Source organism: Colletotrichum fioriniae, assembly GCF_027942845.1.
Source record: "Colletotrichum fioriniae strain IMI 355084 chromosome Unknown scaffold_9, whole genome shotgun sequence".
Classification (NCBI taxonomy): Eukaryota; Fungi; Ascomycota; class Sordariomycetes; order Glomerellales; family Glomerellaceae; genus Colletotrichum; species Colletotrichum fioriniae.
In genome coordinates this window covers 135,706-148,352 of record NW_027076845.1, presented here as the reverse complement: position 1 = coordinate 148,352, position 12,647 = coordinate 135,706, and the positions used below count along the sequence as shown (strand labels likewise).

General features: G+C 52.0%; 4 protein-coding genes across 4 annotated transcripts; 2 read left to right on the top strand and 2 right to left on the bottom strand.

Annotated features, from left to right (window-relative positions):
• Positions 1-3,587: 3,587 nt before the first annotated feature.
• On the top strand, positions 3,588-4,280 carry N0V96_007506 (uncharacterized protein; the record flags this gene model as incomplete). Its single annotated transcript, XM_053192864.2, has 1 exon — positions 3,588-4,280. The coding sequence occupies one exon, from the start codon at positions 3,588-3,590 to the stop codon at positions 4,278-4,280; it is 693 nt and encodes a 230-aa protein (XP_053049804.2).
• A 63-nt stretch (positions 4,281-4,343) lies between these two features.
• On the bottom strand, positions 4,344-5,396 carry N0V96_007505 (uncharacterized protein; the record flags this gene model as incomplete). The annotated part of the gene is made up of 1 exon (XM_053192865.1): positions 4,344-5,396. One exon carries the CDS (start codon positions 5,394-5,396, stop codon positions 4,344-4,346), a length of 1,053 nt encoding a protein of 350 aa, XP_053049805.1.
• A 398-nt stretch (positions 5,397-5,794) lies between these two features.
• Positions 5,795-8,193, bottom strand: N0V96_007504 (uncharacterized protein; the record flags this gene model as incomplete). The annotated part of the gene is made up of 5 exons (XM_053192866.2): positions 5,795-6,958; positions 7,014-7,442; positions 7,504-7,798; positions 7,859-8,012; positions 8,094-8,193. The coding sequence occupies 5 exons, from the start codon at positions 8,191-8,193 to the stop codon at positions 5,795-5,797; spliced, it is 2,142 nt and encodes a 713-aa protein (XP_053049806.1).
• Positions 8,194-9,851: 1,658 nt separating this feature from the next.
• Positions 9,852-10,691, top strand: N0V96_007503 (uncharacterized protein; the record flags this gene model as incomplete). The annotated part of the gene is made up of 1 exon (XM_053192867.2): positions 9,852-10,691. One exon carries the CDS (start codon positions 9,852-9,854, stop codon positions 10,689-10,691), a length of 840 nt encoding a protein of 279 aa, XP_053049807.2.
• Positions 10,692-12,647: the final 1,956 nt, after the last annotated feature.

Sequence of the window (12,647 nt, the reverse complement as noted above, 5' to 3'; positions counted from 1 at the left end):
GGAACAGACGCAAAAGCAAGAAATGAGATCTGAGAACCAAAATCATCTTGAGTGCCACCGAGCCTTAAAGACATCTTCGTATGAAAGTTTCAAGAACATCAATCCCACTAGAGTCTCGGGAACCTGTAATTGGGTGTTGCAGCATGAACGATACAGAAGATGGAAGCAGAGCACCCATGACGACTTGCTCTGGATTTCAGCGGACCCAGGCTGTGGAAAGTCTGTTCTGACTCGGTTCCTCATCGAAGACGAGTTTCATCTCACCAATACTCATACCGCATGCTACTTCTTCTTCAAAGACAACGAGGAACAAAGTAGCCTCTCAACTGCATTGTGTGCCCTACTCCACCAGCTGTTTTCCAGTCGGCCGTCACTTATTCTCCACGCTATGGACGCCTTTAAGCAAGACGCAGAGAAGTTTCAGAAAGAAACAGATAAGCTATGGGGTATATTCAAGACAGCCGCGACAGATTCTGGAGCAGGTAGCATTACTTGCATTATAGATGCTCTCGACGAGTGTCGTGTTGAAGACCGGCGAAAATTCATCAATTTCCTTACCCAATTTCACTTGGAAGGAGCCAATTCTGTTCGGGGATTCCACCTCAAATTCCTGGTTACCAGTCGACCTTATCAAGACATCGAATTGGAGTTCAACGATATACCAGAGCCTCAGTCCATTCGGCTGACGGGCGAGGATAGCAATGCGGATATCAGCCAGGAAATTGACTTCGTGATTAGAGATCGAGTCAAACAAGTCGGTCGTAAGCTCAATATGAGTTCCGAGGTACAGCAAGCGTTGCAAGAGAAGCTTTTGGCAGTACAACATCGAACGTACCTCTGGCTCCATCTTGTTATGCAGGAGGTGGAACACAGCCTCAGGAAAACTACGAAAGCATTTCTTCAAAAGACTAGTTCTCTTCCAACTACGGTGGAGGACGCCTACGAGAAGATTTTAGGTAGGCTGAAGAAAAGCCAGCGAGGAGATGCTGAGATTCTGCTTCACCTCGTCGTGAGTGCCCGACGGCCCCTCACCCTTTCGGAGATGGATGTGGCATTTCAACTAGCTACAGATACTCCAAATGCCCAAAAGCATGATGATCTTGAGCTCGACGAAGACCGCCTGAAGTCGGAAATTCGCCAAATTTGCGGACTCTTTGTCTTCATCAATGATGGGCGAATCTATCTGATACATCAGACAGCTAAGGAGTTTCTAGTCGCAAAAGGGGGTGCCTGCGGTTCAGCCAGCACGTGGAAAGGTTCCCTTTGCAGACAGCGTTCAGATACGATCATGATGCAAGTCTGTGCTCGGTATCTCCTCTTTAGGGACATTCAGCCGGATTGGCATCTTTTCGAGAAGGACCGTATTGAAATCAGCGCACAGAAATATCCACTCATCGATTATGCAGCGAAGCACTGGCCTGCGCATGCGCGTGGCGTGAATCTTGGAGACGAGACCACGCAAAACCTTATTTATGAGTTGTATAACGCAGAGGAATCGAGTTCCGGATCTTGTTGGTACATTCAAGCATACGCAGATGGCAGAGAGAGGTACTTTGATGAGCCTATTCAAAAAGTACATGTCGCCGCATTAAATGCACACTCATCCGTGCTATCAAAGCTACTACTCAGAGACATGACTTGTCTAGAAGCCAAAGACAAACATGGTCGCACACCGCTCTTCATGGCATGCCAGAGCGGCAATTCAGGGATAGTTCAGATACTCCTCGATAAGGGCGCGGACGTCAACTCAAGAGCCAGTAGCCTTCGCCACACCAAACCTCTCCAGGTTGCAACGCGGGGAGGCCACAGCCGGATTGTCCAAATGCTCCTCAATAAGGGTGCTGACGTTAATGCAAAAGACAGAGGCGACGATGGAAACGCCCTTCAAGTTGCAGCGTCGAACGGATATATTGATATAGTTCGGATGCTTCTCGAAAAGGGTGCTGATTCGAACGCAGACAGCGACAGCTGGACTGGCACAGCACTCACAGCTGCGTCGTATAGAGGCTCTATTGAGATTATCCAAATACTCCTCGATAAAGGGGCTGATATTGACGCTGTGGGCAGCGACCTATTTGGTACGGCACTTGTTGCCGCAGTGTGCAATGGCTCTATTGGGCTAGTTCAAATGCTTCTCGATAAGGGGGCTGATGTCAATGCTGTGGGTGGCAATCAATATGGTACCGCCCTTATAGCTGCATCGTTTATCGGCTCCATGGAGATTGTTCGAATGCTTCTCAATAAAGGGTCTGATGTTAACGCTGTGGTTAGCAACGGACATGGTACCGCCCTTATATCTGCATCTTTCAACGGCTATGTCGAAATTGTTCAAATGCTCCTCGATAAGGGAGCTAATGTCAACACAGGAGGTGGCTTCTTTGGTAAGGCATTTCGAGCTGCGTCGTTCAAGGGCCAGATAGAGATTATGCAGATGCTCCTCAATAAGGGTATAGATCCTGCTATGTAAGGTGCCAGGCATCTGGAGGATAATCTGCCAGTATCTGATTTGGATAGGACGATAAGACCGCATAAGTACTCCCTGGGGAGGGATAGGCGTATGAAGGTTGAGATTGAACGACGCAACTGTTCACTTACCATAATCACAGCAGAAGGATAACACATCGCGCGAAATACCCTGGTATTTCCACTGTTCTTGGCGAGTTATTAACATGTGGTTTGAGTAGGGGGGGTGGATGACGATGAGGCTCTACACTCTCAACGCCATCCCTTTGCCGCGACGATAAATCTATCAAAACGTGGAAGGCTAAATGAGCTGAATGTGAGATGGGCCTAAGGCGAAATGCATACCTCCTTAGACTAGTCTCGGACATAGGGGTTGTTAAGCAACTTCATAAAGCGTGAGTGAGCCAGTTCATCCGTCGCTGGTAGCAGCGGCACGATCAGTCTCGATTTTCGTCGCTGAAGACACTCATCAACATTCAACCCGGATAATGCCTTTTGGAGACGCGATGCTCCTCATAATGGCGGGGTAATGGCGGGGTCGGGAAGCTACCGATTCGCGCTCACTATGAAAGCTCACATGCTGCGTCTGACAACATGACCAGCCGGGGCCATTATTGTTTTAAATTAGGATGCAAGCAGAGATCATGGCAGACGGCGGAAAACATTGCGTTTTCATCTGAAGTTGCTCATGTTGCATGTTGCAAATGAGGTCTAACCGCGATAGCTAAAGTGCGTTGGTTTCCTGTATACGACGGGTTCGCTCATGAAGTCACAATGCTTCGCCTTCAAGTGGGCCAAGGTTCATTGCGACACAGCTAGTCGTATTGGGAATGCAGGTATAAATGACGGCTTTTCAGCTCCTGATTTATAGCGACATATTTCACGATGACGTATCGAGGTTCGCGATGTGAAATAAGAAAGACTGACAAAATTCAAGATTTACCTTAGGTAAGCTAGGTGTCAAACCCCCTGCCGTGATGTGATTGATCCTCATTCTTCAACACTAATATGAACACGTTCGCAACGCGTCTAGGTCAATAATAGCGCGTCAAAAAGTAATCTCATCAACAAAAGCCTCACTCACAATCCCTCGCCAAGCGCATTTCCTCACACGCAAAACCAAAATGCCTGCCGTAAATCTCGCCAGACTCCCGCTGGGCGAACAACTCACCCTCGTCCGCCAAGTCCTCGAAACAAACAAAACGCTCCTCAAAGTCCTCTCCCTCGCCACCACCCTGAACCTCCCAAACTGGTACCTCGCAGGCGGCGCCGTCTCCCAAACAATCTGGAACCACGTCTCCTCGCTCCTGCCCACAACAGGCATCTCAGACTACGACCTCGTCTACCACGACGACTCGGACCTCTCCTACGAGGCCGAGGACGCCGTCATCCGCCGCGGGCGCGAGCTGTTCGCGGGCATCCCCGGCGAAGGGGTCGAGATTAGGAACCAGGCGCGGGTGCACCTGTGGTACGAGGAGAAGTTTGGGGCGCCGTGTCCGGCGCACGAGTCGACTGAGGCTGGGATCGATACGTGGATTACGACGAGCGCAATGATTGGGGTCCGGGTGGAGGCGGATGGGGCGTGGAGGGTGTATGCGCCGAGGGGGTTGTCTGAGTTCTTTTCGATGATTGTGAGGCCGAATCCGACGGTTGGTGTGCAAGAGGCGTATGAGAAGAAGGCGCGGAGGTGGGTGGGGATTTGGAAGGATTTGAAGGTGATGCCGTGGACGGAGAATGAGACGCCTATGAGGTTTGATGAGCTGGATGAGAGGAAGAAGAAGGATGAGAAGGTGAAGGTGTTGACGCGAAGCGTCTGAGCAAAGTTGAGCGGCTTTCCTGGTGCATTCATTCCTGTATTATTGTCACTCTGCCTGTCAAGATTAGAAGCCACTCCGATCAACAATCATCTCGCCCAGCATCTTCACAACGCCGTCCCTTCCTTTCCTCGCGTATCCTGGCAGATCATCCCCGTATTTCTGCTCAAATTTCCCATCAAACACCTCGACTGAGAGCCACCCTCTGAAGCCAGTGCTCATGACAGCCTCCAAGAACTGCAAAATGGGCAGATACCCGCCGTCGAACGGAAGCGGTCTGTGATCGTGACTCCAACGCCCCCTAGGCCTCAACCCGCTCTCATCAGGCTCTTTGCTCAGCGGCGGGGAGACCTTATACGCGTCGCTGATCTGAAGGAAATAGATCTTCTCCGGTGGAACCGTCTTTGCAAGTTCCTGTAGTGAGATCTCATACGACATCTTGAGATCTTGTTCACTCACACCACCAGTCTCAATGCGCCCCGATTTCGTCGTCGGATCTCCCCATTCTCCACCAGCAGACTGGAAGGTATCCAAGCAGAGCCCCAAATTAGGCCTATTAGCAAGCTGCACAATCTTCCACACATCCTTCCACGACGGCGCATGCGTAGCCCAGCACCAATTCTCATACGCAATCCTAAACCCCTTTGTCGCAAGCAAATCCGCCAACTCCGCAAGATCGGCGACACGATCTCCGATAGACGACGTGATCTCTGGCGAATCCGACGAGCCGACCTGCAGCATATCCGTCCCCACGGCGCTCATGATCTCCATCCACCCCCTCGCGCGCTCGAATGCCTCTTCGCGCTGCTTGCTGCCCCGTGGCCACCCTTCGAAATTCGCAAAGGGCTGTAGGACCATGATTTGGAGGTTAAGCTGCGCGCATAGCTCGCGGATGAGTTTGCCGGCTTCGCATAGCGAGAGGTAGTCGTCCGCTGCGATGTCTCCCTTGTTGAGGTGTCGCGTGGCGTAAGATTGGAGGTCTGGGAAGGAGAGTTCGATGCCGTTGAAGCCGGCTGCGGAAATTGCTGCCAGCTTGTCTTCGAGGGTGTGTCGGGCGAGGCCGATGGAGCATGAGGCGAAGGAGATTGGGTTGTTGAAGGGGGATGTGATTTTGGACATTTTGAATGAGCCCCAATGACAATGTGATGAGTGGTGGTGGTATTAACTCGAGATGTCGGTCGATATTGTTCAGAAAAAACCCTGCTTGTCAGTCTTGCGATCGAAGCTCGAAAGTGAGGTTGATGTTGATGCTGTGTTTGTTGATGGCGCGGATGCGATCCGATGATGTCAGCGCAGTAATGTGATGTCAAAGACATGTCACTGTACCCCTTCGTCCAATCTCCACTTAGCTCTTCAGTTAGCCTCAGTCACCAACTCAAGGAGCAGGTGGACGGACTGATGTTGTATGACATTCTATTGGCATGGTGTTGTTCATGCTCTAACTTTTACCCCTCTAATCAAACAAGACGCCGATTTTCTGTAAAAAATCTGACCATCGTAGTAAATTAGACAACCTACTAGTCAATCTTCGGTTGCCCGGCCTTCAACACTTCAGCCCTCTTGACCGACTGGATCAAACCAATACCCACCGCCGCACTCGCCCCGTCGTCGATCTGTGTCGTCCAGAATGACTCCTGTCCCATCGCCCGGATCGACTTGCGGCGCTCGCGCTCAGCGACTGAGAGCATAAGTCCAGCCTGCTTATTGGCCTCCATCTCTTCGAGGTGCTTAACGCGCGTCGCGTACCGCTGGTGTCTCTGCTTGCGAATCTGCTCCGACCCAATACTCTCCAGACAGAAGCGGACAACCGAGCGCAGGCCGAGGAAGACGTGCTCGCTGATGAAGATGGTGATGGGGAGCGCCCACCACGCTCCACCGCCGATGCTGTTTGCGCCAAAGAGGTGCACGATGGCGCCGGTTGAAAGGCTGCCGGCCCAGGTGAGGAAGTCAAGGGAGTTGATCCACGGGCCGATGCCGTCGGTGCGGACCGGGGGTGGGCGGCGATGTTCCATGCAGATCTTGAGGAAGTCGGTGCGAAGCTCGACGATGTTGTTGATGAGGAAGCCGATGGGGATGAGGGGCCAGACGGGGGAGAAGAGGGCGAGGTAGCCGAACTGGAGGACGATTTCGGCGATGTCGTCCTGGACGTTGTACTTTTCCAGGGTGGCCTGGTTGCGTGCGCTGCGGAGGAATCTGGCCTCTTCGGGGGCGTCCTTGACGATGGACATGAGCATCGTGTCCTTGGAGTGCGAGCGCTTGTACTCGCGGTAAATCCCCTGCGCCTTGTGCTTTAAGACGGGCATGATGTTCTCGTCGAAGAATCCGGAAATCTGGCCCGTGACGACGAGTGCGATGACCTCGTCGCGAAGTCTGTCTGCGTCTACGTGGAAGCTGAGGTCGTCGTCCATGTACTTTTGGCCAATGGCGCCGAGGAAGCCCTTTGTCATGCCTTCGAGCCAGGGGACGAAAGTGTCGCCAAAGGGAACGTAGATGAAGGCCGTGATGAGAATCGGGAGGTAGTTTGTAATGATGTTGAGGACAAAGATCTTTTGCGTGAGGGACATTTCGTGGTAATCGGCCGTTCGGTGGTTTTCGTAGTTCGTGAGCATCGTGGCGACGTCTTCGAGGCCGCTACTGATATACGGCAATGCGATAGCGAGCAAGCAGGTCGGAACGTATTCCTGCCTTTGGGTTAGCATCTCGTTCGAGCACCAGAACATCATGAAGAGAGCTCACAATCAGGTTCTTGTAGGGCCCATCGTAGCCTTCTGAAATAAGCACCTCAATGGCAAACACGAGGACGATGATAGCACCCAGCGCTAGAGCAGAAAGCAAGACAAAGGGAATTTGGAGCAGTTGGCGGGAGACCGTCTTCCACTTGGGAAAGTAATGCTTCTCCTGGCCGGCCTCGTCCTTGATAATCTTATCGTACTTGAACTGCGGCCTGTTGACCTTGACCTTGCCGATTCCTTGCACGTTCCACCGGATGCTGAGATCAACTTCCTGGATCTTCCAGTATTCCAGGAAGATGGTGCACCAGACGCAGGTCGCGATGGCGTAGGTAAGGGAGTACTTTGAAAAGTACATCCATGCAATGACGCCGGTGATTGCGGGGAAAGTGAGGAAGAGAAGATAGGTCTGGATGAAGGCGAAGTAGAATGCGACCTATACGCATGTTTCGTTAGACGGGATGAGGAGAAAAGGCAGGTTTGAGGGAGGTACTCACCTTGGTTCCCCAGAGGTCGCGGATGGAATCGATATCGTCAGGCGTCAGGAACAGCCGCTTGCTGAGATGCTTCATGAGGGATTGGTTCGTCTCCTCATTGTGAAGAGGGAAAATGGCCTTGACATTCTTCCACTGGCCCGTCTCGGGCGTGATTCCAGCGCCACCAAGAGACTTGGGCCAGTTGACAAGGTGGTACACTGAAAGAATATCCTCGGCCTCAAAGGCACCATCGACAACGGTGGTCTTGGAGCCGCCGGGATGTTCGGGAACAATGCCATAGAGCCAGTCCTTGACTCTGGTGGAAATGTCAGCCAAAGGGTTTCAGCTGGCTGTGACGACGGTTGGTCCAACTGACCTCGACTTGTAGACGGTGTTTCCCAGAAGCTCTCGAGGAGCCTTGACGAAGATGAGAAGGGTCTGATCATAGCCGGCCCTCACTTCCGTCTGGAGACCAGCAGACTCGAGTTCGTTAAGGAGAGTGGTGAGCTCCTTGACGGAGGTCTCAGAATCTGGGGCACAGTCAGTCGGCCAGCCCCATTCCAACGATAATTCCCGATCATGATAGAAAGACGAATGAGAAATTGACATACCGACTTCACTGAAGTCGTAGACGACGACATATTTGTCGTTGTAAGACTGCGGCTTGTGGGGAAGCTTTGCCAAGGGGTCTGTCACCCCTAGTTTCTCCATTATGCCCATCGTCCCTTTACAAGACCTCGCGACGCGCGAGGGGGAGAAGGCGTGATTATGTAGGGTGGAAGGGTCAAGAATGGAAGCTCGGCACCGCCGACGTGAAGCAGCGTCTCCAGTGCTCCACGGGCTGGGGCGGGACAAAATTTGAACAAATGGAACAAATCGAGGAACCGAAGTTGATGAACCAGAGGGGGCCCCTCCGTAGTTCGCCAAGGAGAATGGAATGAGGAGCGGTGGGATGGGCAAAAGATTCGGAGAAGAGACCCAGTTTAGGTGTGACCCAGCACGTTGGATCCCACAGATCCGTCTGAAGGGCTGAAGTAGTGTGGTAGGGCCGAGAGTGACATCCCAGACGACCGACCAGTGAACACCTCTTTTGTCCAGTCGTGAACCTTTGTCTGTGGTGTGGTGTGGTCACTGTGGTGGTGTGTATGACGTGTGACGCGTGACAATGACAACCGCTGGGCATAGGTAGGTCAAGACTTGGGGACCACAAGCAGAGGAAATGGAAAGAAAAAAGGAACAGATTTGCAGGAGATCGAAACTTCAGCCCTGAAGGGAACAAGAGTATCCGTAAGACGGACGGCGGAACATACGGCCAAGGGCCCAGGGGTACGAAAGAGATGGGGGGAAATGTGGCCCAGGCTCCAGATTTCACCCCCTTTCAAACCTCAACCACTTTGGAAGATTCGCCCTCTGCCAGGAGACACCTAGGCCAGGCTTCCCAGGGCTTGCCAGGCAGAGGCTTCCTCTCGCCTGGAACATCGGCAGCCCATGCGTCCCGCGATGTCTCTCTTTGGCTGGCGCTGAACCTCCAGAAGACCAGTAACGCGTCAGCGGCCCCGCTCGCCCAGAGTTAACGTTGCCGCAGAGCCGCGAGCAGGGGAATCGGAGCTCTTGGGGTCCTGCTATGCACTGATGCAGTAAGGTGGCCGACTTGGTCCAAGGGAAGATCCCCAGTCCGGCACTTCGGCTCATCCTTGGTACGTACTTACGTAAGGTCAGAAAGGGTCACGTGAATGTTGGACTCTGTTGATGCTATAAATAACACGGCCGGAAAATGGATGTAGGATAATCCGAATTACGGCGGACTGAAAGCTGCGGAGCCCGGGCTCAAGGGTACTTTCCATCCCCTTTCCATCCGCTCCGTCGTCAATTCATCCCCGGTATAAGTCCAGGCTCTCCTAGAATTCAGCTCAGAATCATCCACGGCCGAGAGAGCTGCAAGCGGCGGAAAGATAAGAGGTTAGGGCGTACTCCGTAGTACGCAAGAAAAGACAACGACCGGACGATCGGAGTGTTTTCGAGGACCTATTTACTACCTTAAACATCACATGTTCACAGGTAAGACCTTTAATGCTACATCATATGATATATCAGACCAGCTTCGTAGACAACTGCAAAACATAAGCTCTACGCGGAATTTGCGGAGTTAGAAAGCTTCCTTTGCATGAAATGAAAAATGCCAGATGAATTGAGCCAATCAGATGGCGCAAAGTTGCGGACTTAGGGATCTTCAATCGTTTTCGGAATCGGCCTAACCACTCACCGAGCCAAGCTCATATCAGCTTCCAAGTTTTGATAAGGAGCTTGAATTCCTCAACGACAACGCCGTCCGCACCACCATCTATCTCATCCACATCTCATAGCAAGTCATGGCTACACGATCATTAGTCGTCGGAGGTACGGGTGGCATTGGCTACGCCATTGCCTGCCGCCTTGCCGCAGCTTCGGCTTCTTCTCAAGTGACCATCAGCGGCCGCACCGAACCCAAGGACATCCCTCACCCCAACATCAAGTTCCGCGCCTTGGACGCATCCTCCATGCGCTCCATCAAGCATTACACGAACGTCTACAAATCACTTGATGATCCCGAAATCGATCTCCTTGTTCTCACTCAGGGTATTCTTACCATGGCGGGCCGGACCGAGACGTCCGAGGGAATCGATCGCAAGATGGCGCTTCACTACTACGGCAGGCAGCTTCTCATCCGCGAACTGAGCCCTATCCTGAAAGACGACGCCAAAGTCCTCATCGTCCTCGACAGCACACGCGGAAGCCCAACGAAGCTGATTTGGGACGACTTGGACCTGAAGAGGAACTTCAGCCTGCAAAAAGCAGCGGACCACTGCCTGTCCATGACGGACGCCATGATTCAGACCTATGCGGCTGAGAATAAGGACAAGAAGCAGCACTTTATCCACGCGTACCCTGGCATCGTGCAGACCAATCTCTTCCATACCATGCCGTGGTATCTTCGGGCTGGGACAAAACTCCTGACCAATGTGATGGGTGTACCGGCTGATACCTGCGCCGAGAAACTTCTGAAGGGAGTTGGCGAGGCCTCTGGGAAGGACGGCGCATCTTGGAGCTGTATCGATCAGAATGGCAACGTGGTTGGCAACAAAGCTATCTTCGCCGAAGAGGATCTGAAAAAGGTCAAAGAACACACTTGGAAGACGATTGATGAGGCGCTTGCAGTGCCCAGTGAGTAGTTGCAGAGTACCTTAGATGGCGTGCACGTGTAAGATTTCGAGTTTGCCCTGTTATTTCGATACCACATAATTGAGAACTCATTTTAAGACGCATCAAAGATCAAGTCAGGCACTAATAGGCAAACTATCAGCCGAGGGAGCAAACAAGCAAACACAACGGCCAAAAGCAAGGGGAAAGCGGGGCCCGCAAAAGGAATATGAAGCGGGCGGCACGACGGATCACTATCCCGAGGAAAGGGGCAAGCACCCTTGGTAGCAAGCAAACAGCAAAGTTTGCCCTTTACCAGGTCACTAGCGTCGGTGATGGGAACTTTCAGGGGCCGATTTCCTTTTCCTCAGCATCATCACAAAATTCGCAATGGCGCGGTTTGGTAGAATTCATATGTTTTTTCATCAAAGACCAGGATCGTCCTGTCACACTTTACCCATGTTAAGGGAAGCATGTTGTTGCTTATCTGACCTTAGATCACGCCGCTAAAGTGGCAAACGCTGTGGAAGTCGGTAGCTATGTAGCATACATAACCGCTTCTTGGTGGCTCAAAGTGAGCGTCTTGATTGACGTGCATTTAGTGTTTTGGTAGGCGCAAGTTGGACCTATTCAGTATCAAGCCGACGCTACATCGAGCCCACCATAATCGGCACCTTTTCAACGACGCTCCTCGTAACATCGATGGACGGGAACAACTTCTGTCTCCCTTGCTTCGAACGTGGCGTATTATGCCAGTCGCACCCAAAGAATGGGCCGAATGGCCCAACGCCGCCCCATTCCACGGCAGCATCGACAACGGACGAGACCGGAATGCCCAGCAGCCCGGCAACGAGCCGTGATAACCGTCGCAGCCCTGATTTGACCTGCCGGCAGTGTCAGAAACGCAAGCTGAGATGTGACCGAAAGCATCCTTGCGGCGGGTGTGTTCGTACCGGTGTGCGTTGCCGAAGCGCCCCGGCTGTCCCAACTCAAATATCCAAGAGAGATCATCTTGAGGTGCTTCAAACAAGAATCGGTCAGTCGGCAAAGTCTTTCCTGCAGCATTCGACATATCCTTCCTGTAGTCATCATACAACCTTTTATACTATTGATACATGTACTGACAGGGTGAGTACATATAGCCACTCTCGAACGGCGCCTCGCGAGGAGCAGTGAGAGCGGTTCAGCAGAGGTGAATAAAGCCCTGAGACGGAGTTGCGAATCTTCATCAAGCTCGGACCTTGATGGTTCCAGTCTTGATAGTCCTCAAGAGACCTTGTCTGTTGCTAGGGACTACTTCACCTCTTCCTCCGACGCGGATTTGACCTACCAGGCACGATCAGATGTCCCGACTCAGATACCTGGTCCGGTAGATTTCACTCCATTGCCTGTCCTGGCTGACGATACCTTTAACTACGCGGGTGTACTGCCGGCCTTACAGGCCCCTGCGCTTGGAAATTTTCAGAATATTGGGCCTTTGATGAGAGTTGATCTGTGAGTAATTGTCCCAAGATTTATATCAAGATGTCAAAACGATATCTGTACCTCGTGGCTGAACATTGGACGCAGTGATCAACTTTACTTCGACCGAGTTCACTCATTTACGCCTTTCTTACACCAATCCTCATACATTCGCATATCAAAGCATTTTGAAAAGAGGCCAACAATGAACAGCCGCTCTGTTTCGGACGGAACCAAACTTTCACATACATCTCTACAGTATGCAATGTGGGCGATGGCGTCTTCACTGTCGTCGCAGTTTCAACATTTCCGCGACACCATGTACCGCGAAGCCCTTGAACGGCTCAGGAATATAGACTCTCCTGACAGTCTAGTGGAGAAAGAAGAGGGTCTGCTGAAGCAGGCCCAGGCGTGGATTCTCATATCGATGTATGAGTTGATGCAAGTCGGTTTACATCGTGCATGGGTGAGCACAGGTCGAGCGATACGCTTGATACAGCTCCTGCATCTGAGCAGTATTGACGCAA